This window comes from Mya arenaria, chromosome 1, assembly GCF_026914265.1.
Source record: "Mya arenaria isolate MELC-2E11 chromosome 1, ASM2691426v1".
NCBI classification, from domain to species: Eukaryota; Metazoa; Mollusca; class Bivalvia; order Myida; family Myidae; genus Mya; species Mya arenaria.
In genome coordinates, this window is record NC_069122.1 from 7,865,234 (window position 1) to 7,889,215 (window position 23,982).

At 33.9% G+C, this 23,982-nt stretch overlaps 1 protein-coding gene across 1 annotated transcript in view; it reads right to left on the reverse strand.

Annotated features, from left to right (window-relative positions):
* Positions 1–6,547: 6,547 nt before the first annotated feature.
* The window catches only part of LOC128230985 (fibroblast growth factor receptor-like), a 90,815-nt gene continuing 73,380 nt past the window's right edge, over positions 6,548–23,982 (reverse strand). Inside the window, exons 12-29 of the mRNA XM_052943411.1 lie at positions 19,666–19,807; positions 19,009–19,362; positions 18,630–18,753; positions 17,784–17,969; positions 16,910–16,946; positions 16,088–16,212; positions 15,234–15,399; positions 13,342–13,404; positions 12,734–12,793; positions 12,155–12,211; positions 11,812–11,987; positions 11,001–11,172; positions 10,460–10,579; positions 9,675–9,829; positions 9,003–9,128; positions 8,670–8,784; positions 7,753–7,843; positions 6,548–7,512 (exon numbers count right to left, since the gene is read on the reverse strand). Coding sequence (XP_052799371.1) covers positions 7,380–7,512; positions 7,753–7,843; positions 8,670–8,784; positions 9,003–9,128; positions 9,675–9,829; positions 10,460–10,579; positions 11,001–11,172; positions 11,812–11,987; positions 12,155–12,211; positions 12,734–12,793; positions 13,342–13,404; positions 15,234–15,399; positions 16,088–16,212; positions 16,910–16,946; positions 17,784–17,969; positions 18,630–18,753; positions 19,009–19,362; positions 19,666–19,807 — 2,402 coding nt within the window. The 3' untranslated portion in view covers positions 6,548–7,379. The remainder of the gene's footprint in view (positions 7,513–7,752; positions 7,844–8,669; positions 8,785–9,002; positions 9,129–9,674; positions 9,830–10,459; positions 10,580–11,000; positions 11,173–11,811; positions 11,988–12,154; positions 12,212–12,733; positions 12,794–13,341; positions 13,405–15,233; positions 15,400–16,087; positions 16,213–16,909; positions 16,947–17,783; positions 17,970–18,629; positions 18,754–19,008; positions 19,363–19,665; positions 19,808–23,982) is intronic.

Consider the following 23,982-nt stretch of genomic DNA (forward strand, 5'->3'; position numbering starts at 1 on the left):
AGTACTTCGGTCGTTCGATACGCGACACATTGTAAATGATAAACATTCATGTTAGGCCGCGGTAAAACTACTGACACTGGAACGGTTCGAATGATCATGTTTACAATAGACAGATAAAATGATCACTGTCATTTGTTTTACAAAAGTGCATATCAACCATGTCAGGTTAACACGCTCAAAATGTTTTGAAATATTGCATACCACTGACTTGCATGACGACTTAAATACTATTAACAATTTGATAAAATCATACCTTATCGTTTTATCAAATTGTTAATAGTATTTAAGTTTGAATTATTAAATTCAGGCGTCAGTATATATCACACATAGAGCATCTTTTTATAAGGCTGTAAGCGAGGCCAGTACAAATGTGTACTTTTTGTACAATCAAATAAGCTAGACCTGTCTTCCTTCATATTATAAATCGCATTGGAAAGCGTTTTTTTTTTTGTCATTTCATTTATAATAATTCGAACGGTTACAAGCAGGCAGAACGACTAAAAAGAAGAAAGAAAACAAAAAAAAATAAGCATTCATATATTATATGTATAATAAATAAAATAATAAACATATTCTTACATGCTAAATGCAAACCATTCCTAATATAAACGTTGTTAATATTACATTGTTGATTTTACAAGTCTTATTCTTTATCGCTGACGCTTGGAAAATAATGATTTTGCAGTCTGAATGATCTTTTTTTAATGAATGTAAACATTTGGTGGTCTCGAGTTGCCAGTAAACGGAACAACTTCTTCCATGTAAACAAATGGTACAATCAAACTAGCTTGACCTGTTTTTAATCTTAATTGTACAAATTGTTTTAGCACTTTCAAGAAATAAATATAAAAAAAGAAATATAAATAACACATTCTTAAGTGTTCATTTCTATTGCAGACTGTGAGTAACGTTGATTTCACAAGTGCCATTCTCTTCTTCTGAAGCTTGGCAAGAACAATAAGTTTGCACTCTGAAAAACTATTATTTTAATATATATTGTTGTGCCAGATCTTTGGACACAAAGACATTAATTTAAAGTTAAAATTATTATTGTTATGTACATAAATACAAATCTAAACATTATAAATGTAACCTATTATATTAAAAATTATCTAATTAAACACTTACCCGATTCTGTTCAGAACATAATGACATTCGGAGGGGTGAAAGTATCATGAACTGACTCTGTATTTACATTTGCCAAAAGTGCACTTCAGATGAACTTTACCCCACCCGGTAATTGTAAGCATTTTGTGAACTTTTTCAACATATGCATGCTTTTAAATTTAAATCGTTCAACAATAGCTTTTCTCGATATGTTGATGCATTTGTTTTCCTCACCGCTGGTGCGACGTTATATCTCTATTTCTTGCATTATTTATCGTAAAGTTTCTGTACTCGCACAATGTCAGCCATTTTGTTATTCTGCGCAACTTCCGCTCTTTAAAGGTCAAGTGCAGTCATGTATAAGGTGACTCATCCTTTTGATTTGTTTATGTTTACATTCCAAAACTTAGGGCTATGTTCAGAGCCTTTCTTTGTATCAGTTACATATTTTTCCAAGATGGCTGCCTTTGATTCCTATAAACGTTCTATTTTGTGGCGGTCACATGACTGCCATTCAAATCGTTGTCACTGCCATCATTTTTCTTTGCACTGCCAACGTTTTGGGTGGCATTGCCATCATTTTTTTTTGCCAGTAGCGTTTCGCCAACTGTGCGAGTATAAAAGCGCCACGATTTTCGTTGGCAGGCAGTTTGGGTCAAGCTTTTGTTCAGTGCAGAACCACGTTACGTTTGCTAAATAATACATCTGAATTTCAACTGAAATGATTACAAAAGTTACATTAAAGAACTTCTTGACAAAATAATCACTCAGAAAACATATAACGTATGTGACTTTGTATAAACTGAACATTTATAAGTATTTTTACTAACGTTCATTTCTGGTAAAATTGATAAAGTCCTACAGTATTAATATTGTTCAGAACGTGTATACATATTGAATTTATAGAGCACAGACAACTGTAATAAGCAAGTAGGGTGACTTTTGTGAGTTATCTCGCTTAGATTGCCATTACCCTAACAATATTAAACTCGCGTTGTACTACAGAAATAACACCGCTTGGTTCAGGAATAATAAATTATATAATATATTATACGGCTTTTTTCGGTACGTGCGCACCAGCGAAAATATAGTGACCTTTAATAAATATTATGATATAAATACATTATGTTTCTGTATGAACATATGTACCCAGTTCGAGTGATATTTCACCTTTATTAATGCAATAAAACTGTTAAAACTTATCAACTGTTTTCAATACGTGGTTGAAATTGGTACGAACTACAGAATGTCTGCGTAATATCAGAGTTGAGTCGGTTACTTGAGAGCAAAGCTGAGCTTGTTAGCACGGCCCACAAGAAGTTGAAGCTAAGTTGTGATATGCATTTGCGTCAAGTACATTCACTAGCGTGAAACTAAGGTGAGCCCCCTACAATATTTCATTCGATCGAAAGACCGATGATCATGAAAAAATTAAGACCTTATTTTATGAGTTATTGAATAAACAGTAAAACAGTTGGCATTGCGACGCTCAATGCAAAATTACGTTTGAAACAAAATATAAAAATAGAACATAAAAACGCCAGTCAGAAATGTATATATGTATAGCAATTATATAACACTAAATTTAATATGTATCACATTTATTATATAATAACAACAATTCATAACCACAAACGATAATAGCCTATGCACAACAGTGCGTCCTTGCACTATTCATAGTACTTGGCGTTTACCCAGTGTCATTAAACGGGGATTAACGTTTGGCTACTGAGCTTGTTTCTGTAGTTGTTCATATAAATATTGTCTGTATTGCGCCTCTCTCGTTTTATGTTAGTAATGCCGTAGCCGTGCGTCTTTAAACAGGATCTGTGTTCATGTGTTGGCTAGTTAGTTTGTCGCTTAAGTGTTCAATACAATATAAGCTTTGGGGTGAAATAAATGAAATGAGACATTTTTATCAATAGCTTCGATCTAGTAACAGTAACCTTAGGATGGTCTTGATTTTTAAATTACAAGAAAGATAATACAAAACAATACTTCTTTTAAGAATATGTCCATCATTATTTAAAGTATACCTTTAAAATTGTTTTTATCAAGTCAATTTATTGTTGTATTAGCACATGCACTAAGAATACTGCTAACATACACAAAACGTACCAGACGGCATTTAATAACTACACCCATCGAGTAAAATATGAATATGAAGTGAATATAAAATCATTTGTATGAACCAAAACTATACCTGTCATAAAAAATAGGATCTGTCACTAGTTGTATATAATAAACAATTTTATTCAACGAGTGCAGAAAGTATGCTATTAAGCGATCCCAACGAGTATCATATTCTTTTTATCACACGTGTGTTTCCTGTAAACAAAGGCAGCTACGTCCTTCATGTTTCCCTTGCGCTAGTGATAAGCCGAATACAACAAAATAATGCCATTCCAAATCTCTAAACATTGCAAATTTGTATTGATCTGAACTCTGAATAATTTTAAACTACAGATACATCTGATCGTTATATTTATGTTTAAAAGTTAAATACATACTAATACAGTATACAGTAAGAGTAACAAATATCAGTATACTTTAATTAAATCTTTTTTTTTTATTGTGACGTCATATCTGGTAAGATGATATTATATTTTTGTTTATTGTTTTATGGCGATATTTTCTATTTAAACACATTAAGTGCCTTTAAATATGTTCCTCACCAAAATAAGACGAAATGACAAATATTCCTCTCATATAAATATTTATCATGAATTTAAAATGAAAAATGAACGTATGACTTTATTGAATATTGTAAATTAAACTTTTATTTTTGCCAATTCATTGGTTTCTAAACTTGTGAAGTTATATATTTTCTGACCAATAGAAAAAGAGGATTGTTAAATCACATATGTTATACAGAAGCATAAGTGATCGCGTTATTAAACTGAAAACAAGGTATAGCATATAATGAAAAGTACAAGTAGTATAACCGAACTTTTAGTTACTTTAGATTAGTTTCATATGAAATAAATTTTACCGTTTTATTGAGCGAAACTCTGTTAACTACTTATTTTTAAATGTTCTAGTGTTACTTTTTAGTGACGCATTTATAATGTTATACTATATTGCTGAGCATGCAGGTTTCAAATAATGTGTATTTTTACAAGTACAAAGACCATCCATTCACAGAAAACATGAATGGTGTAACACTGGCTCAGCTCCTTATTACATTTGAAGAAGAAATAGTCGTTAGACGTTTCATTCACAGAAACATGGACGCGCAACACTTGCACAGCCCCTTACGTCGCTTAAAGAGGAATCGCATGTCAGACCGTCCGTTCACAGAACGCATGAACGTGTCCCAATGGCTAATCTTCTAACACAGCTGAAAGAGGAATCCAGCTTAAACCTATCATTCACAGAAAGCATTGAAGTGTAGCACTTGCGCAGCCCCTAACACGAGGAAACCAATGTTATAACTTTCATTAACAGAACACAAAAACGTGTAGCACTGGCACTGCCCCTATCACATCTTGAAGAGGCTTCCAGCCTTAGACCTTTAAATCACAGATAGAGAGAACGTGTAACACTAGCGCAGCCCTAAACACTGCCTGAAAAGGGTCCTGTTATAAACATTTCATTCACAGAACGCATAAGTGTTTTATGCGTATTAACACCGCTTGAAATGGAGTCTTACGTTAGATTGTTTTACAGGACGCATGAACGTGTTATACAGGCGCAGCCTCTAAACACCCATTGAAGAGGAATCTTCCGTTCGACCTTTCATTCACAGAACGCATGAACGTGTAATACTGGGGGAGCCATTTAAACCGCTTTAAGAGGAATCCAACACTTGAGATATTTTATTCACAGAAAGCATGAACGTGTAATACAGGCTTCAGCACCTCTTCGCAAATATATATTCCATGCAAGAAAACAATTTAGCGAAATAGCTGTATCTAGACGAATAAGTTGATTATTTTCCATTACGAAGGTAATGGGTGTAGAAATTGTTGTGAATTATATTCTCATACTCATCGTGTTATGGGTAGCGGCGTTCAAATGAATATCGTATTTACTTATCTGCACCCTGTATATTGCAAGATACAATCCCTGTCTACTGGTACACGTTCCGTTTTGACGTAAAAACGGGGAGCATATCGTTCTGGTACATTTTACAAGGTATGAAGAAAAATCGGTCAAGCTAATTTGATTGTACACTATTTATATGAAAAACTACAGAAACAAGTTACAAGACTTAGAAACGGCAGACAGTCATCGAGTCAACTGGCAACAAGAAACGTTTTAAAAGTCGTTTTAAAAAAATGCTCAGTCAGTTTAAATAAGGGTTGGTAAAATTTAACGTACATGTTCATTGTTCAAATTAATGTTTTATTTGGAGAAAAACACATTCTGTCATGATTCAGAATAAACTCATACGACACTTGTTCTATTTGTGATGTATTTTAATCAGCATGTTAATCGTATTGAAAATGTTAATTCTTAATATGCTTTGTATTTCTAACTTTGTTTCAAGGTAAAAAGCAATAGACATGGATATAAAATATGTATTGCTACAATTGTGCGAACTATGTATATACGTTCTGCGTTTTGATCTGGTAGGTTGTATTCGACTCGAGTGTTTTTTTGGTGATTCGGATTTCGCGAGTGAAATTCACGACGGATATGTAATAAATCCAGTTGTCGTTTTGAAAATGTAGATAGTTTGCCAGAACGTCGGGCACAAAGCTATTTAGGTAAAATTCAAAACCATATTAAAACTATGTTGTTGTTTTTTTCAAAAAGAAGCTTTTAAAAATGGTAATGTATATGGAAAAAATACTTTACATATGGTACAAACAAAAAGTGGTATATTCTATTCAAAGCCCCAACATTGTTAATTGTTCAAATTCTTCTGAGAAAATACGAGTGCATACATAGCATTTGCTTTTGACTTCAAAGTGGTTGGTAAACCGTTATGTACGGTTCAAAGCAAACGAAAACAATGCCATTATCATTTTGACGGTAGAAAAATCAATTCGTGCATATTACAATATTATCTGAAAAGTGTTAAGATATACATGTACATCAACAAAAGTAGGTAATCTTATTTCAAGAGTTAAACTTTGGTGTGCTGTTTCGTTTCAAGTAAACAGGTCGGTATTTTTTTTTTGAAGATTTCTAAAAATTGTATGGCTTGGTGGTGGAGACTTAAAATGAATCGTTGGATGTAAACCTTTGCAATATGTATGTCACGAATAAAAAAGTCAAAAGTTGGAATCCGTATCAGGAAAACTCTGGAATCGGAAATGCAGACGAAGCGTAAGTCGTTAACAGTACATGGATAAATTGTGTATACACGATTTTTACCGTTGACGCCCGGTTTATTATCCATAACAGACAGAGAACGGATGGGATAACACACAAACCAGAATCATCCGACCGCTGATATTGTTTAAATATTAGTCACAACAGAATGACAAAAAAGTATTAATATTTTATAACCAAAGCATTAGCAATATTCAATTAAGACAACAATTTTCAAACCTTAAAACTTGGAAACAAATTGTTAACATTAATACATATATCAACAATCATGAAAGTTGTTCTGAAAAAACAATTGATAACAAATATCATTAGGCAAACCAAAAATAGACTGAGTTCCTAATGGAGACTGATGATAAAGCTATCAATTTAAAATCACGTTAAAGACTGCGAACTTGTGCATATTCATTTTGAGATGATACTTTAACGTACCAAACACCACTAACAATTGTTAGATATTGTTAAAATCAACATTTTCAACCTCAAAACTACCAGCAAATCACCATGAAACAAATTTATATTATTGAATGGTTTGACATCATTAAAAGTAAAATACAATAAAGAAATAAGCGTGATTCAATATATTCATGTATTCATGTAAAAGGCTTAATCCTGTATAACACCGACACCGAAACGTAGCACGCGTTCCATTCCGAACTTTGAACAAAACGTCCAAGTCCATTGCAATGACAATAAGTTGATAAAGCATTTTTTTTCGAATTTTTCAACGCCTTTAAAGGAACATGAATGAATAGGTAAGTAAGTGTATGAATAAGTAGAAGCCGTATCCTTGAAACGGGATTTAGAGTATGTAATACATTGATGCAAACCTTCAAAAGTACTTCAACACTGGGTTTAAAATGCATTGCGCTTATGAAAAATGTTTTAAGTAATAAGATGGCGTTTCTGAAATAAAGGGAAAGAGATAATACAGTGTGTATGTAATAATTCCATATTTCTTCAACATTTTTCAGTAAAGTCCGTCCAGGAAATTAGCGATTGTTGTAATAAACGGTGTCTCCCGGCGAATTAACGAAGAGTTTGTCAAGTTGGTCGCGGATTTCCGCAAAGCAAGGTCGTTTCCTTGGTTCGTACTCCCAACAATCCTGCATCACGCTATACCATCTGGAAAATATCAACCCGTTAAGTGAGCTCATGAGCTACAATGTATTTAAAGAAATAAAATCGTATTCATCTATATGTGGATGTGTATAAATACCATAAAACGCTTTAATTTGTACTTCACAGTCAAGTATGTTTTCAAGCAATACTGCTAGGTATCTTGGTGTAAGAAACTCTTAATACGAACTTCGGTATCGAAAATTATCACGAGGAAACAAACGCAATTTAGAAAGTTAAACTCACTTGTCATCGCAATGCTCTGGTTTTCCGAGACGCTCGCCCCTCTTCAGACGTTGGGGAAGATCGCGGGTCTTACCCGTGTATGGGGTTTCACCTAGAAGAAAATACAATTACAGAAGGTAAATGACGTACCAACTGTCAGTATTGTCATCATATTAATTATATGCATGCAGCCCAAAAGACGTGATTGCAAAGTTTATACATATTAATTATAGACATTTAGTTTGATTAGGCGACCATGTTGACAAGGTTTTATGGTAATGTCTGCAAAATGAATGCTGTCATTTTCACTATAAGAACTTTTAAGGTTCGAACATCGGCTTGAGAACATTAAGTTTCCTTCTGCGTATTGTAGTACACACACTTATTACACGACAACCTATCAATGCGAAATTAATAATATATATATATATATATATATATATATATATATATATATATATATATATATATATATATATATATATATATATATATAGGTGTGTGTTTTTGTGTACATGTCTATACTTATGTGAAAAACTATGTTTTGTTTTGCTGACATATTCTATGTAATATCAATATTTATATGGAAAAACTACAGAAAGAAGTCCATTGTGCAAAGTTTAAAAATGAACTCCGTTCGATGGCACAGTGTAAACAAACCATGTACTAGTCAGATTATTAACTTAAAACATTATAAGAAAACATGGATTCCTCAACACCGCATAAAAATACTTTTTTTAAGAAATTGTCATTATATTTTTCGTTTGATGACACAACTTTTTAAAAAATTAAGAACGAAAAAGACATATAATATACCGATGAGATTTGAACATATCCCTAAAATACTTAAATCAATAAAGGCAATGTCAAATGCATTAATTTTTAAATGGTCATTGACTGGTTCACTCTTTTGCACTGTTTTACATTTAATCTTTTACCAAGAGAGAAAATTTCCCAGAGAACAACAGCATACGACCACACATCGCTTCTCCCGTTAGCCATCTTTGTTGATGTCATACACTCAGGGGCCATCCAACGTATTAGGATACGTTCCTTATTAAATGTAAAAGAATAACATATTTCACACCTGAAATTATACAAAGTTGTTTAAGACAAAATACATTCTGGAAAAAGGAGTAGTTCAAAAGTATGAAAACAGCTGCCAAACGATTGTTGCTGTAAATTGATAGTTATATTTCGTGCAACACGCATATCTTTCTTTGAACCTAATACCAGCTCTTCAACAAATCCAACTTTGGAAATATTCCTACTTTCTTTTCAGATTCCGCGTCTTCTCCGTTCTCCTCGCCAGCAGTTTCGGGCCAAAATCCCGCAATTTTAATCGCATTGAGTTGGTTTAGGAATATGTTGCACGCAGCAAGACGTCCGTGTGTTACCTTGAGATACCAGTTGTAGCTTTTAAACATCGCATAAGGACATTGACACACCAATAGTATCGCAGGTAATTGTAAATGCAAAGGTTTTTCAAAAGGTATTGAGCGCAACACTGTAATTGACTACAATCATCAGAATTAAGACGGTTTTTCAATTAAAATCACTATAGGCGATGTCATTTGCATTGCTTTTAAATGTTCATTGACTGTTTCATATATTTACATCCGTCTACTCCGTTATAAGCAAATATTTGTTTTATATAAAAACTGTGTTGGATTTTATTTAATTGTCTGACATGAAATATTCTAAACATGCGATTCTTTGAGTATTATTGTTTAAGATGTAATCGAGTTGAGACCACATTGGACAAGTAGAAAGAACAAGAAAACATACCTTTAGTTAGCGTCAATACCCTTAGAGACCATGACAATACAAAAACACAAACAATAACTATTAGTCAATGGTAGTGCATTAATAATAATGGTATTTACGCCATTTTAAAGTCATTCCAAATGCTGATAGTTGGTAAAGTATTTACACCCGCTTACCGCGTTATTAGCAAGAAAGTCCATGCCTTTAGCGATATCAAATCCAAAGCCGAAGAGAGTTTTTTTCATCTCAACGGTCATGTTACATTTGTTTTCCTCAAGGTATTCTCTCAGAGTTCCGTTCTCGCAAAACTCATAGATGATCATTGGACCCACTGGGTTGAGAAAACATTTAATGAACGATAGCATATCACCTCAAAGGGAGTACTAAAATCATTAATTTACACACATTTCAAATATATGTTATTCAGTAAGAAATCCGTCAGGTTAACTGAAGTACAAACGACAAGTTCCAAATTTAATGTTGGGACCCTCTTATTAACTAGAGTACGACAACTACTCGAGAGTCAGCTTAACCTTGTGGAGCATTTTAATCCACCCTTAGTTTTAAACATCAGTTAGAACCAAGAAAGTTTTGAAAACAACCATACGATTCACTAGTTTATAAAATGGCCCCGGTGTTTTCGTGTTTATTAGTATTAATGAGCATCTTCTCTCGCCCATTGGCTTGATGATTGCTTGACCAAGCCGTGGCGCAACCACTATTTAAGTTATGTTGATGCCATAACATTATAAGAAAACAAAGCAATTGCCAGTCCTATCTAGGTATAAACACAGTTGAAGGAACAGATTGACACACAAAGGGATCCGGGTTCGATAATCGAGCTCATTTTGTTCACGATTTTAAGCACCGATAAAAGCGAGTCGCTTCACATCAACCCGTTAAGCTGTCCTTTGCCGTATCTATTATAGGCGCTAAATATTTTTTTTTTTAAATGTCGTACTAGATACATTATCCACGACCGCTCCAACAAACTTGATGATGTTTGGATGATCGCCAACTCTCTCGGAAGAGAAGTTTATCTTCGCTTTCATTAGTAGTTTGTCATCACTCGTGAAGTGCTCTGAAAGTTCATCGGAGTTATGTTAAAGCATTTTATCGGAGTTAATCTTACTTTATGTTTTACTATACATACCAACTGGCAGCGATCGAAACTGTTTGTTAAAATGATCAATTGATGAAAATTTGCACGTTGTCATCCTTCGCAAGACGTTCTTAGTTTCATGTACAGAAATATCAATTTAAGTATAACAATGATTGAAACGTAAAAGCGTTCCTACTAAAGTCAGTGTTCCATATTAGTATCATTATCTACGGTATTTGTCCAGTATTTATGTAAAAGGCATTTTTTGTTGTTATAACTATATAAAGTAAAATTAATGATATTTGTTTTTTGTTTATTTTAAGCATTGTTTATTAGCAGTTTATAAAACTGCGTTGAAAAAAAAAACGTAAACACTCAACATGAATATAAAATAAAGTACCTTTTAAAGTTTTCGCCACAACGTTTTGTCTATTGTAATGTGCTCGGTATATGTTCGCAAAGTGACCACGTTTTAAGAGCTCGCCAAATGAAATCTGGTCCGTTCTTATGTAGCCTTTACTGGAGGAATTAAAATCCAACTTTTCATAGAAGTTCAACTCATTCTGACGATTCTGAAAAGGAACAAGCACAGTAGCTTTTAGTTAAGGACCTTTCTTGTATATAAGTCCAAATTAATATGATATTCATGTATCTTCATTTTGTAACTAAGCATACTAATCGGAACTTATTCACGATTTTTTTATTGATTTTTACATGTTCACGTTGGTTATCGCCAACACCGATTCATGCAAACCAAAGCACCTCAGATTGTCGTTCCCATGCTTCTACGTTCTATACATCTTACTACATGCGTATTTATTATATACATCATGCTGGCGAAATTATTTCCAACGAAATAATATTTCATTCGAGATATTACAATACACCAATTTAAAATGCTATCAATCACAATAAAAGTGATAATTAAATAAAACAATAACAACGACAGGGTGAAACATTGTACTCAACGTAAAAAAAAGAATACCTTGTGAGGAACAGAGTTAAGTCCTATCGGACACCTTATGAGGAAAACATATACAAATTGAACTCGCAAAGCGACTGACAAAGTTACCAGACCAAAAACACACGTCTGTTTTTGAATATTTGGGTATATGTTTAATGAACACTTGCTTATTACTGGTCAACTGTACCTTCGCAGACACTGATATACCAAACAAAGTCCCCAGAATCAAATATCTGAAGGTTCTTACATCAAACACAAAGACATTGTTCTCATAAGATTGTCGCGGAAGCGGCTCGGGCGCTGAGATTCTCGATTGACGTACATGCTTCGTGACGGCTCTACGTTGTGGTTGAACGTTGATAATTCCACGACGTGTGAGGACGAAGAGAACGCCAACAACCAAAACGCACAAAACAATAATACCTAATAACGAATATAACTACATATATATGTTTTATTCTTCAAAATATTATATTTATATATACATATAGAATAATCATTAATAAAGATATCAGGAATATAAGAGCCCAAGTTTCTGCGCTCAAACCACATGTTTTACGCAACGCATTACGCTATTATTCCAAACATACCAACAATTATTCCGACAACAGCTCCAGTAGGAATCCCTCCAGGTGATTCTTCTTTCGCTAAAAACCCACCACCAACCATAAAGTGTATTAGTTAACGTGCACGGTAAGTACATTTTACTCGGTTAATATTGAGAGGCAAATGCCTTTTCGAAAAATGAAGAAAATTACATTACTTATGATGATCTAAACCCAATTACATACGATGTCAATGTTGATAAGCAAACAGATTAAGGCATACATGAGAGATACCATTTACGAGGGTTGTCCTAGAATATCTTGAGAACGCCTGTTTAATAATTAATATTTATATGCAAATCTTAATGGAACAATCATCATCTTACAACCTGTAAAATATATTTAAAAAAAACACTTCCTGTGACGCGTGTGGCACACGCTTACGTTTATCTGAGCCATCACAGGGTGATATGATGGCCTTGAATGACAGCATTTATTTGATAGGAGGTTCATGTCATGTTATTAGTCAAATTGCCACCAAACCTAAAGTTATATCAACGGAATTAGGAAATATGGCTCATAAAGTTATGATTATACGACTGGATTATATTCCTCCTTACTTACCACTTGTTATTCCGACAACAGTTTCCGTAGAAGTAGAAACCCCTTCAGGCGATTCTTTCACTGAAAAAGACCCATCAGCATACAAATGTTTATGGAAAAGATGCACTGTATGTACATTTTACTCGGTTAATATTGAGACACAAATGTATTTTCTTAATAAAAAACATTTTACAGGACTTTTTTACATTTGAATTACATAACATTGTTTAAAGGAATGACCTGAACCCAACAAAACGTTTGTACGATGTCCATGTTGATAATCAAACGGTTCAAGGGATAAAAAAGAGATACCATGTACGTGAGTTGTCCTTGAATATTTTGAGAACACGTGTTTTAAACAATACAAAAACATTCGATTTAATTAAAAAATTGTATTTTTATTAAATGGTTAAGTTAAAACCATTATCTTACAACCTTTAAAAAATATTTTAAAAACACCATTTACAAAGACGCGCGTGGCCTTGAATGATAACATTTATTTAATAGGGGTATTTAAAGTCATGTAATTAGTCATATTGCCATCCAAGCAAAAGTAATATGAACGGAATTCAGGAATATGCATTATTGAGTTATGATTATACGACTGGATTATATTCCTCATTACTTACCAATTGTCGTTTCGACAACAGTTTCAGTAGAAGTAGAAACCCCTCCAGGCGATTCTTCTTTCACTGAAAAAGACCCATCAGAATACAAATGTTCAAGTAAAAAATGCACAGTATGTACATTTTACTCGGTCTTAAAAAAGCATTTAAATATTTATTTTTTCATTTGTATTACATAACATTAATGAGCGGGAATCCGGAATGTTGATAAAAGAATTATGATATACGACTGGATTCAAATACATTTACTTTCACTTTATGCCAGATTTAAACTCTTTGTCTTGAATATGTTTCATCACAAATAAAGGTTATATATGAACAAAGGGACAATTATACTTAAATTGAAATGTGAAAAGATCCTATTGCCATTTAACTTCTTTTTGTAATTAACTTCTTTCTCAACGTTCGTTACCCCTTTTCACAAATGTTAAACATGTGTATGAATCAGATCAGAGTCAAGTTTTTTTGTACATTACACAATAAGAAATATTGATTCACTTCCATCAACTTCTCATTAGAAAGGCGGCTCGAATAGAAACAGTCAAACATTTGTGATTCTTGTACTACACTGGCGTCTAACTTGACATATCATTTTGTCGCAAAGGTATCATACAATATTTTGAACAAAAGTTTAGATATGTGCAAAAAAAAACAGGTTTGCTGATTTGTTTAAAAAAACAACATAACGTTATATCTAAAAATATTAAAGTTTGAGTTACAAAACGTGTCATGAAATTGCTTAAACGTTTTAAAAATGATATCTTGAACGGGTTTAAAGTTATAATGATAACACTTAGAAACATGCTAACGGAACAACGGACGGAAAAAAGACAGGCAGACAGGGATATTAAGACAAGGTACCCGCATATCTCTTAAAATGGCGTAAAATTGCTGCATATGGTATATATATAGTCTGACAATTTGGTGCGGTATTCGGACTATCTTAACCATAAGTAGCATTCAGTTTCCTCTATTTAATAATAATCTATTTGCAACAATTTGTATATCGCTCCAAAATATTTAACGTTCTATGCAACGGTCAATCTTTGAATTTGTCATTTACAATGTTTCATTTGTTGTCTCATCATGACCTCAGGTTTCCCCGAGATTTCAATTTTGTTATATCAGTTCATGCAGATGTTGAAGTAACATAGGAGTAATACATACCACGCTTAAAGTTATTTAATAGATAGTTAAAGTAGTAGTAGAATTGCACACTACTAAATTATATTTTCACTTTTTATATTTTTTACACCATTTTTGGTCGTTTCAAAGACATCCCTTCAATTTGTCTAATTTGAAATTGCTGTGCATAATTTTGCATGAAATGTTAAGTCAGAATGAACATTGTCTTTCTGAAATTATTTTTTTCTTTATTTATCATCCAGTCAAATTAAATGACGTCTAACATATACAACGTTTGTGAAAAAAATGTTGTTCGGCGTACTTGTATTTGGTCAACTTGACCTGAATAAATTGGGACTTTTAATTTGAGAAGATATACGTGTTTGATGAAATACAAATTCTTTTCTTAAACAATAAACCAATATTTCCCGACGCTAGAAATAAACAACAATTTATTTTTACGGACCTTTGGGGTCTTTTCAATATCGTTAGATTATTATTTTATTTTTGATTATCCGCTTTGAACGGTCAGAAAATCAAGAGTCAAATTGGGCTTAAACAATATAGTGTATAAAATACCCCACAACATTCTACAGTAGTGCCATACCTAACAATATAAGGCTTATGCAGGAGGAACTTGAAGACAAGTTTAATACTCTGCTTGCTCTTCACCAGTGACAATTGTAAAAAAGATACACATTCTCATCATCGTCTTCTAAAGTAGCGATAAAAATATAATACTCGCAATAATATGCATAATGCGTACGTACAAGTAACAACAGACAGGTCTTCTCCGAGGTTTAGTGCTGTCCCACCTTCGGTCTTTATCTGAAGCCCTAAGTTGTAATTCACCTCAGGGTTCAGGCTCAGAAAATAAAAGTAGGTAGCAGTACCTGGCGTTTCAAACGATCTAATTTCATTTTCGCCATTTGATTTCTGTAAAAGTAAAACCAACTGATAAACTAGGTTATGTTTTGTTTTAAATAGACAAATGAATGGAAATTGCCACAACAAACATGCTCAGTAGTTAAACGTTTAAACATTAACACCGTTTAGAAGCACAGAGTAAACGCCAAAGACCTAGAACACAATACAAAACAAAAACTCACACACAAGAAACATGGAATAACAGCACAAAACTCCACGAACAACACAGTGCATATTTACTATATAAAAATAGGTATGTTTATCAAGAATGGTTAGGTATCATGTTTATATAACATAACGTATAATCTTTTTTAACATTGGTATATCTTTATTTACTTGTGATTCATGTATTCCTTTATCATGTTTGCATTTTGTTAGAATTTTGATAGAATCTATTTTGTCTAAATAAATAATATACATATACAATGACGTTTTTAGATATCACGAATCAACTGAGTTCGAGTTCCAAGTTGTTTATACTACTTGAAACAACCACTTACAGCAGGCAAAGACATACCAATGAAAGACAAAAAATAATACCAAAATGTTTACAAAACAGTCAAAGTCTATTTTGGCACCACATTCAAAATATGAAATTTGCCGATTTTTCATCGGTTGTTTCCCTGTTGGTTTTTACATAATTAATATACGTGTTTGGATAGAGTTCTAAAAACCTGGCCAGTATGCTATGTCTTACCCTGTTTGTTAAGATAATGACGATGTCTGCAGCTCCATAACAGGACTCCGATTCAGGCATGTCCCATGCAAGCCTGAAGCTAGTTGCAGACACGTTTTCAATTCTTATGTTCGTTGGGCCATTGTCTGAAAATTAAACAAATATTGTCGTTTAACTACAGCTTTGTGCCATTATAGCTGGGCTTTGATAAAGTAATAAGTTTATACTTATATACTCGTAAATGATCGAGTCCTTATTCTGTAAAGGAAGTAGCGAAGGTGAAAATAGGTTAATAGAGTATGTAAAAGTATCTCTGGTGGGGCTCGAACCCACAACCTCTTCGGTGAAAGGCGGAAATCGTATTCAGGAGTACATCCAGTTATGAAAACAGAAGTCTCGTTTTTATAGAGAAAGTTCACGCGAGGGACTTGTTTACGAGAGGGACTTGTTCACGTTTATAGGGACATACATCAAACATGTAAATGTATTGTGAAATGTGAACAAAATGCTAGTCGCAATGATAAAACATCATCGTTCAAAGCCCATCAAGAGCTCTATGGAAAATATGTATCTTATTCATTCAATGCAGAATTTCGCAGAAATATCTTAAAATCGATATCAAAAATTGATCGATTTTATGGTAACATTTGCGAAATGATGTTTAAATGGGTATCTGCCATTTATTTATTGTGTTTGTTGTTAAGCGGTTCTTTATTTCAAAGAATGATTATGATATGTTCAATTAATCCGAATGATCAAATACAACAAGAGTATAACAAAAGGCATACACTCGTAACATTCAAATGAACACAGCTATTGTTTCTATATATTAATAATACATACATTTTTCCAAACCTTGAAGGTTTGTCAGTGGACCAATCTGAAGAAAAGGAGAGACAAGATGTAGTCTTAAACAAACCTATACTCAACTAACTAACTAACTAACAAGCATGATGTAATCTTTCTATTATCCTCTGAAATGCGATGGTTGTTGAGAACATTACGTGATAAAAGGCTATGGTAAATCATCAGTTTAATTTATTAAAACCCTATTGTTCATACATCCATTAGTGAACATGGTTAACGCTTGGGTATGTTTGTTGAATGTCGATTTTAGGTGGTCATGAGGTGTCCCCGCTGGTACTCGAATGGTCAAACGGTATATCGTAGTTAGCATTGAGTCGACTGAAACTGAGGGGCTTACTATCAATAACAAATTGCTCTACAACCGACCTTGACATTGAATGAAATTTCAGAGTCATTTATGATGCCAGCTTAGCACACTTGATTGAACTTGATTCTCTGGATGCATGGCCCGGCCAAGTACGCTTTAGGCGGATATCGCTTTTCCCCAATAGCATATAGCCTCCTCTGCATGATATTATAAACAACAAGCGTTTTTATGATAGCGTTACAATAACTTGCTTCATGAGATTAAAATGATCATGTAAACTGGTTTAAACCCCCAGTAAATTTAAATTTTACTGACCGTTCCAAATCAGTATTTAACAATTCTTGATAAACATACCTAGTTTTTTATATAGTATATATGCACTGTGCTGTTGTTCCATGTTTCTCTTTTGTGTTGCTTTTTTGTTTTCGTGTTCTATGTCTTTGGCGTTTTCCCAGTGCCATTAAACGGTGTTAATGTATAAACTTATGACTACTGAGCTTGTTTCTGTAGTTTTTCACATAAGTAATAAAATGCGAATCTTACATCAAAGGTAGTGGTTGCTGTAAGCATCGCTTGGTTGTAAGCTGTGAGCTCTAGCTCGCCTGAAGCCGTCTCAAGGTCATTCTTGCTGACGGTCAGCCAGCAGTTGTCAATTTCCAAAATCTGTGTTGGCAGGAGGCACAACCCGGTCTTGTCGAAACCGATACACCGCGGATCTGTGTTGTCATTCTGAATAATACACCAAACAAAATAGCGACATTAAAAACGGAAAAAAGAAGGAGCATTATTTTTTTAAACCAAAGCATGTTATGTTTATGAAGTTTGTATGAGTGTAGGTAGTGTTTATACGTTAGTGTCTCTAAATTTTTCGTTTTTGCCGCTTAAAAGGGTGTTGTTTTTTTGTCCCTATAGTAAGCATTGTATTCAAATTATGTTGAGAGTGATGCATGTTAACATATAGACTAGATGCTATTTGCTCTTCTGGTCAATTCACATATATGTTATCCGTTTGTCTGTGTGTGCTGTGTATTAGCTGTTTATACGTTTAACTCTCTAGTTCATTGTCGTTTTGACCCTAACCAGGGTAAAAGAATCAACTGCTGGGATTGTATGTAGACCTATTGCGATGGTGTTTAATGGTATATGCAACCACAAGCTCTTAAATACCTAAACTGTCGATAGATATTGAACCATTCGATCAATCATGTTACAATATGCCCAAAGGTTCCACTAGCTCCTTCAAAAGTCGTCTAAAAATGGAGCTTCGACGCTTGCTGTGTATGATCAATATTAGTATATTTCACAAGTAAAGACCTTATAATGAGCCAATGCACATGTGAAATACTTCGTTAAAATAAACACATGAGGCAAAAAGATAAATTAAAGTACCCCTCTGCTAGCTTTTGTGAAATTGCGATATGTGACCATGTCATCCTTGCCAGGTGATTTCACTGTTAGTTTTATTTCGATCTTGTGAACACCACTTTGCAGATCAGAAGCTAAAAAGTTCGCTCTGAAAACGAAAAATAACTGTTCTGTAATTTGAGAATTAACAGCCCTAGTGTGATTCGTTTTGTTCTAATTTGATTAAAGAACTATAACATTGTAAACGTTTGTGTTTTGAGTTTTAAGACGCATGAATATGTAAATAAATTACTGTAGAAAATGAAAAGTAATTTCAATACTAGAATCATAAATCGTATTACTGACTTGCAGGTAATTATAAAATTGTATGAATAATAAGATATTCTTCAAACATATCACAAACCTAGACGCATATTTAAATTCTCCACCTTCAATGTTTAATACTACTTGATGTTCAGAGCAAGTTTCACTTGAAATGAATGGAGGTGATCCGTCAATTCTCATGAACGTCGAGTCTGTATTTGTATTTCCCATTACGTCAGTAGCTCTGATCCAAACACGCAAACGGTCGCCATCTTCAAGGATTCTTTGTGTGGATATACTTTCTTGAAGTGGGATAACTGTCCATCCTGTTGTTGGCACTTCCTCTGATGTGGACTGGTCATATGCTACTTCAAATTTGATGATACCATGGTAGTTAGAAATGGCTTTCCGTGTACGTTCACCCTCGTCGTCATCAAGAGTGTCGGCAACAAACCTGAACATTAAACTCATGGATTTACTTTCTTCATGTTTGCTTCTTAAATTCAGTGGACTCATTTGTTTTCAATGAGGTAACCTTTATTTTTAAATGTGCTAGTTGCTGTGTGTGCTTCTGTTTTATTATTCGTTTGTATTAATCTCAATAACAAATAGGTCAATATCGTAAGAAATTAAATGAGCTTTATATCGACGCTTAATTTTATACCAAATCATGCTACAAACCGCCATCATTTAAGTGACAATCTTTCGTGCGAAAACGGGATGGCAATATACAAAGTACATTCCAATCAATACTTACTTCAAGCTCATTAATATTCCATCATCTTCTATGTCCTTGAACTGAGTTGGGTACTTCTCGATTTCAGCCAAAAAATTTCCGTTTTCATGCAGTTTGTTCGCAAAGTGTCCATTCCATCTCACGTTCACCGTAACTATGTTATCTGTTTCAACATAACTTTGAAATGTGACAAACAAATAACGTATAAATCAAACACCTTACACGAGAAGAAATGTGAAATACACATCCGGAAAATGAATTTCTAGTACGAAAATCGGATTGATTTTAACTGTTCAATGACGGTTATGTTAGTAAACAATGTGAACTTAAGCAGTATTCAACTCCGTAGAATCATTAAGATAAATTCAATGATCTCGGAAGACCAGAAGAACACTTCATTTCATAACTCACTTATCGCGTACATATGATGAACATCGTTTTAAATAGTATCCAATAAAGTTTTCATCAGACTTACTATTTCATGTGACCACGTTTATGTTTTTATTGCAACAATACCGGTTCTTATAAACAGATACATGTTCAATGACTGAGTGGATCAATGAACTCGCACATACCGTAATGCATGTGCGTACCCGGTCCGGTAAGTTCACTCGGTAAACCACCTACCAAACAAGCAAAAGATGTATTGTTCACCCCGGAGAGACGACGTTAACATATCAGCCTATATACTGGGTATCTTACCTCAACTGTTCGAAGGCGTTTGCCAAGCGTATCCAGTCTCCTCGACAGCACTCGAGATATACAGATTCTTGTCCGTCCCGATATTCACAGAAATCACGGATGTATTATCGTATAGAACAAAGCGCCGAGCGATTCGAGAATTGTTGGCAAAATCGGACACTTTCAAGAGTACACTGAAACATATATTTCCGTCTCTATGGATTTCGAACATTTTAAATACAAACACTAATTTATTGTATTTCGATTTAATTGGAGTTTACAAAAAAACGTAACATATAAAAGAGACTGAAATTATGTGTAGTTCGTTTATTTCTCTTGAGCGCATATTAGTTCGTGTTCCGTTATTAACAACGTGTTTGTAAATAACTTTTTTTGTATTTTGCTAATGAAATGATAAGTTCTAAGGACCGAATTCAGAACAATCACTCTCACTCACACTCAGTGAGTTAATCCTCTGTAATCACATAACGGTCGAGATATTTTCAAGTGAAAGGTATATCCGTTTTCACAGGTGTAAGTGAGACTCAAGTGTTTTGAGTGAGTTGGACATTTGTGAGTGCTCGGCTAGGCCACTTGAACCGCCCTCGAGGATTGGTTGTGAATACGAATTGAATGAGTGTGTGTGACAAAAATACATGACAAGTAGAAAAAATGAACTATATCAGATATTTGGAACACATAAGGGACATCCTCGTTCCCAGACAATACTTAAGTGACCGGGATAATCCATTGAATTACATGTACCTTCAATAACGTGGCCGTCTATAAAAAATCAAATTTTCAAAAGGATGAGCCAATTATATATTTTTTTTCGTAATGATTTTGAACGCCCCGCAATGTTGATGGTTGCAATTCATCGATGGCTGCAAAGACAGACGGCTAAATGTACGCCAAGTTAGCAGCATGAAGTAAGCGGCGTGAAGTTAGCGGCCTAGCGGAGTGCAGTTGGCGGACTAGTGGCCTAAATTTGTTCTCTATTTCAAGGTTATTGTTCATGCCTTTAATTGGGAAATATGATAAATCATTTTTTTAATTAGAACATTAACATAGCGGCCCTAAATTATTTTCTACTTCAAAACATTTTTATATGAATTTTCTTCTAAAACAATGCTAAAATAATTGTTTTCCTATGCAAAATTCATCACGTTGGAGCTAATTTTTTTCAGAAAGTCAATCAAGCAGTCCAGCGGTGTGAAGTTAACGGCCTGGTGGCCTAGCGGCCTAAAATCACAAAAACTCAATCCAGCGGCCTAAGAAAGGGGGAAATGCTGATATTCCCTAAAAGATGTTGATTTATGAATAGAAACATTTAATTTATCATTGTGTTATAAAAGAACGCATATAAAATGCTTTAGAATATGAAACAATTTTAGGCCGCTAGTCACATGCGGCAGCTAGGCCGCCAGGCCGCTAACTTTACGCCGCTAGGCCATTTTAGAGCGTGGTCAGGAAAGTGATATGTGTTTTCCAGCCTACATTCAGTTGGATTATTATTATTATTATTATTATTATTATTATTATTATTATTATTATTATTATTAAAATCTTCATCCATTTTCCCCTACATTTCTTGAGTTGTTTTTCACTCCGAGATGTAATTTCCCCATAAGATGTACATGTAGATTCATTCGCTAATTCTATCCATCTGCTTATTTTTATTAAGTGTTTTCAAATATACATTTCATTTTCAAACGCCCAAGACCGCTTTATGCAAAATACAAGACCAAGATTATATATGAATACATATTTAAATCATATGGTACAATGGAAAATGGCTACATATTTAAAACAACAACAACAACGAAAAAACACGCATTCATTTTGCAACAGTTATTTACAATCCAAAACGTTTATTTTTATTAATAAATTGTTTAAAATGTAAATTTCAGTTTCAAAATAACAATCATTGTCATTTGTTTGTCGGCATATCTAACAATAAGGTACTGAAATCTCAAATAAACATATGTTAACAATGAATAGTGTGAACATCACCATAGTCAAACAGATAATCCGATATGATCATGTAAACATACATGTACTGTATTGGTCACTTGTTGAAGTGGAGTGTTAGCGAGGCGTGTGCATACGAACAGATCACTTGAGTGTCACTTCCCTTATTCATCTCAAGTGATCACTTGAGTGTCCCTTACGGGAATGTAGTTGGAGTGTGAGTGAGAGTGGATGTTCTGAATTCGGCCCTAAATCTCCAGTATATGAAATTTTAAAACCAGTAAATTAAAGTCTCGCCTTTCGGTCTCATTTTCAAAATCGTTATGGATCGAAAATACCTGTACATCCCAGGTTCGTCGGGTCTGTATGTAATAAACATATGTCCGTCGGTGTGGTTTAGTGTTCTGCTGTAAACTGGATTAATGGGCATGGCCTCTTCTAGATTTTCGTCTGTGTTAGGTGCCAATTTAAACACCTCAATATAATACTGCCACATACCAGACAACGCATCTGTCCATTTCGACCAGCTGGCTTGGATGGTAGTCTAAAATAAGGATCCAATATATAGGATTATAATGTGCTTGGTATAAAATTACTTACTGAGAAAGATGCATAATTAAACCAGCAATTAATCCGGAACTTTGTACACCATTTTCCCTGCCTTGAAAGTTATAGAAATATCCTGGAAAACAATCAACATTAGGCAAAGTTGTCTAGTGATTAACGCAAATGCCTAATTGTCTTATATTTTTATATTCCATTACAATACAGTGTAGAAGTACTTACTCTGGTAAACTCATCGTCTATGTGAAGCGGCTTGGAAAGGCACGACCCGGAGTTTAAAGAACAGTGCACGGGTACAACAAAGTCGAATCGAAACTCCAGCTGTAAACGACATAGACGTATGGTATAACATTCAAAAGTATAAACTTCTGATGTACATAAAAAATGTTTAAAGACACAATATGCACACTTTCTGTTAAAGTACACACTTACTTTTTCCTGGCCTTGATGTCCATTATAATATTTGGTCGCATATGGTTTCCCTTGGTCATCTATGTTGATAAGCTTTTGAAACCCACCGCTACGCGAACGGAATTTTACAAGAAGGCTGCAAACAAAACAGTTGATGCTAAAAGTCTACGGGCATTTTTAATCTTAAACTGAAAGTTTTTTGTGTTTTTTTTGTGTTATGTTTAATTTTATTTTCATTTATTTGGGAGCTGCATTGAAATAATTTATCAATTACACGCTATGCAACTGTGACAGAAGTTATTTATCGGAACAATCGATCATAATCGTAATTGGTAAAGACTAACATATCTCCATGTTCAATCAGGGTCGCAAAGTTTTCATCGTTGATTTCACAAGTGTCTTTCTCTACTGCAGGATTATCATTGCTTATACCAGTCTCACAGTTGTAGGTTTTGTTGGAAGCAATGTATCGATTGCTGCCTCCTAGCAAAGTAGAAACGCATCATGAATAACTGTAATGATATCAAAAAACTAAAACAAATGATTTAGCAATGTTGCATTTGAAATTGCCGTTAAGGAATCAAACAGGGATGAAATCTACTGTTTTCACTTTGTCATGTCTTTATGCTTTCGAATGATATCTTTTCCAGACTATACTTATTTTTGTGTTAAATCTATTGCTTATTGCCCATTTTCATTTACACCTTTTTT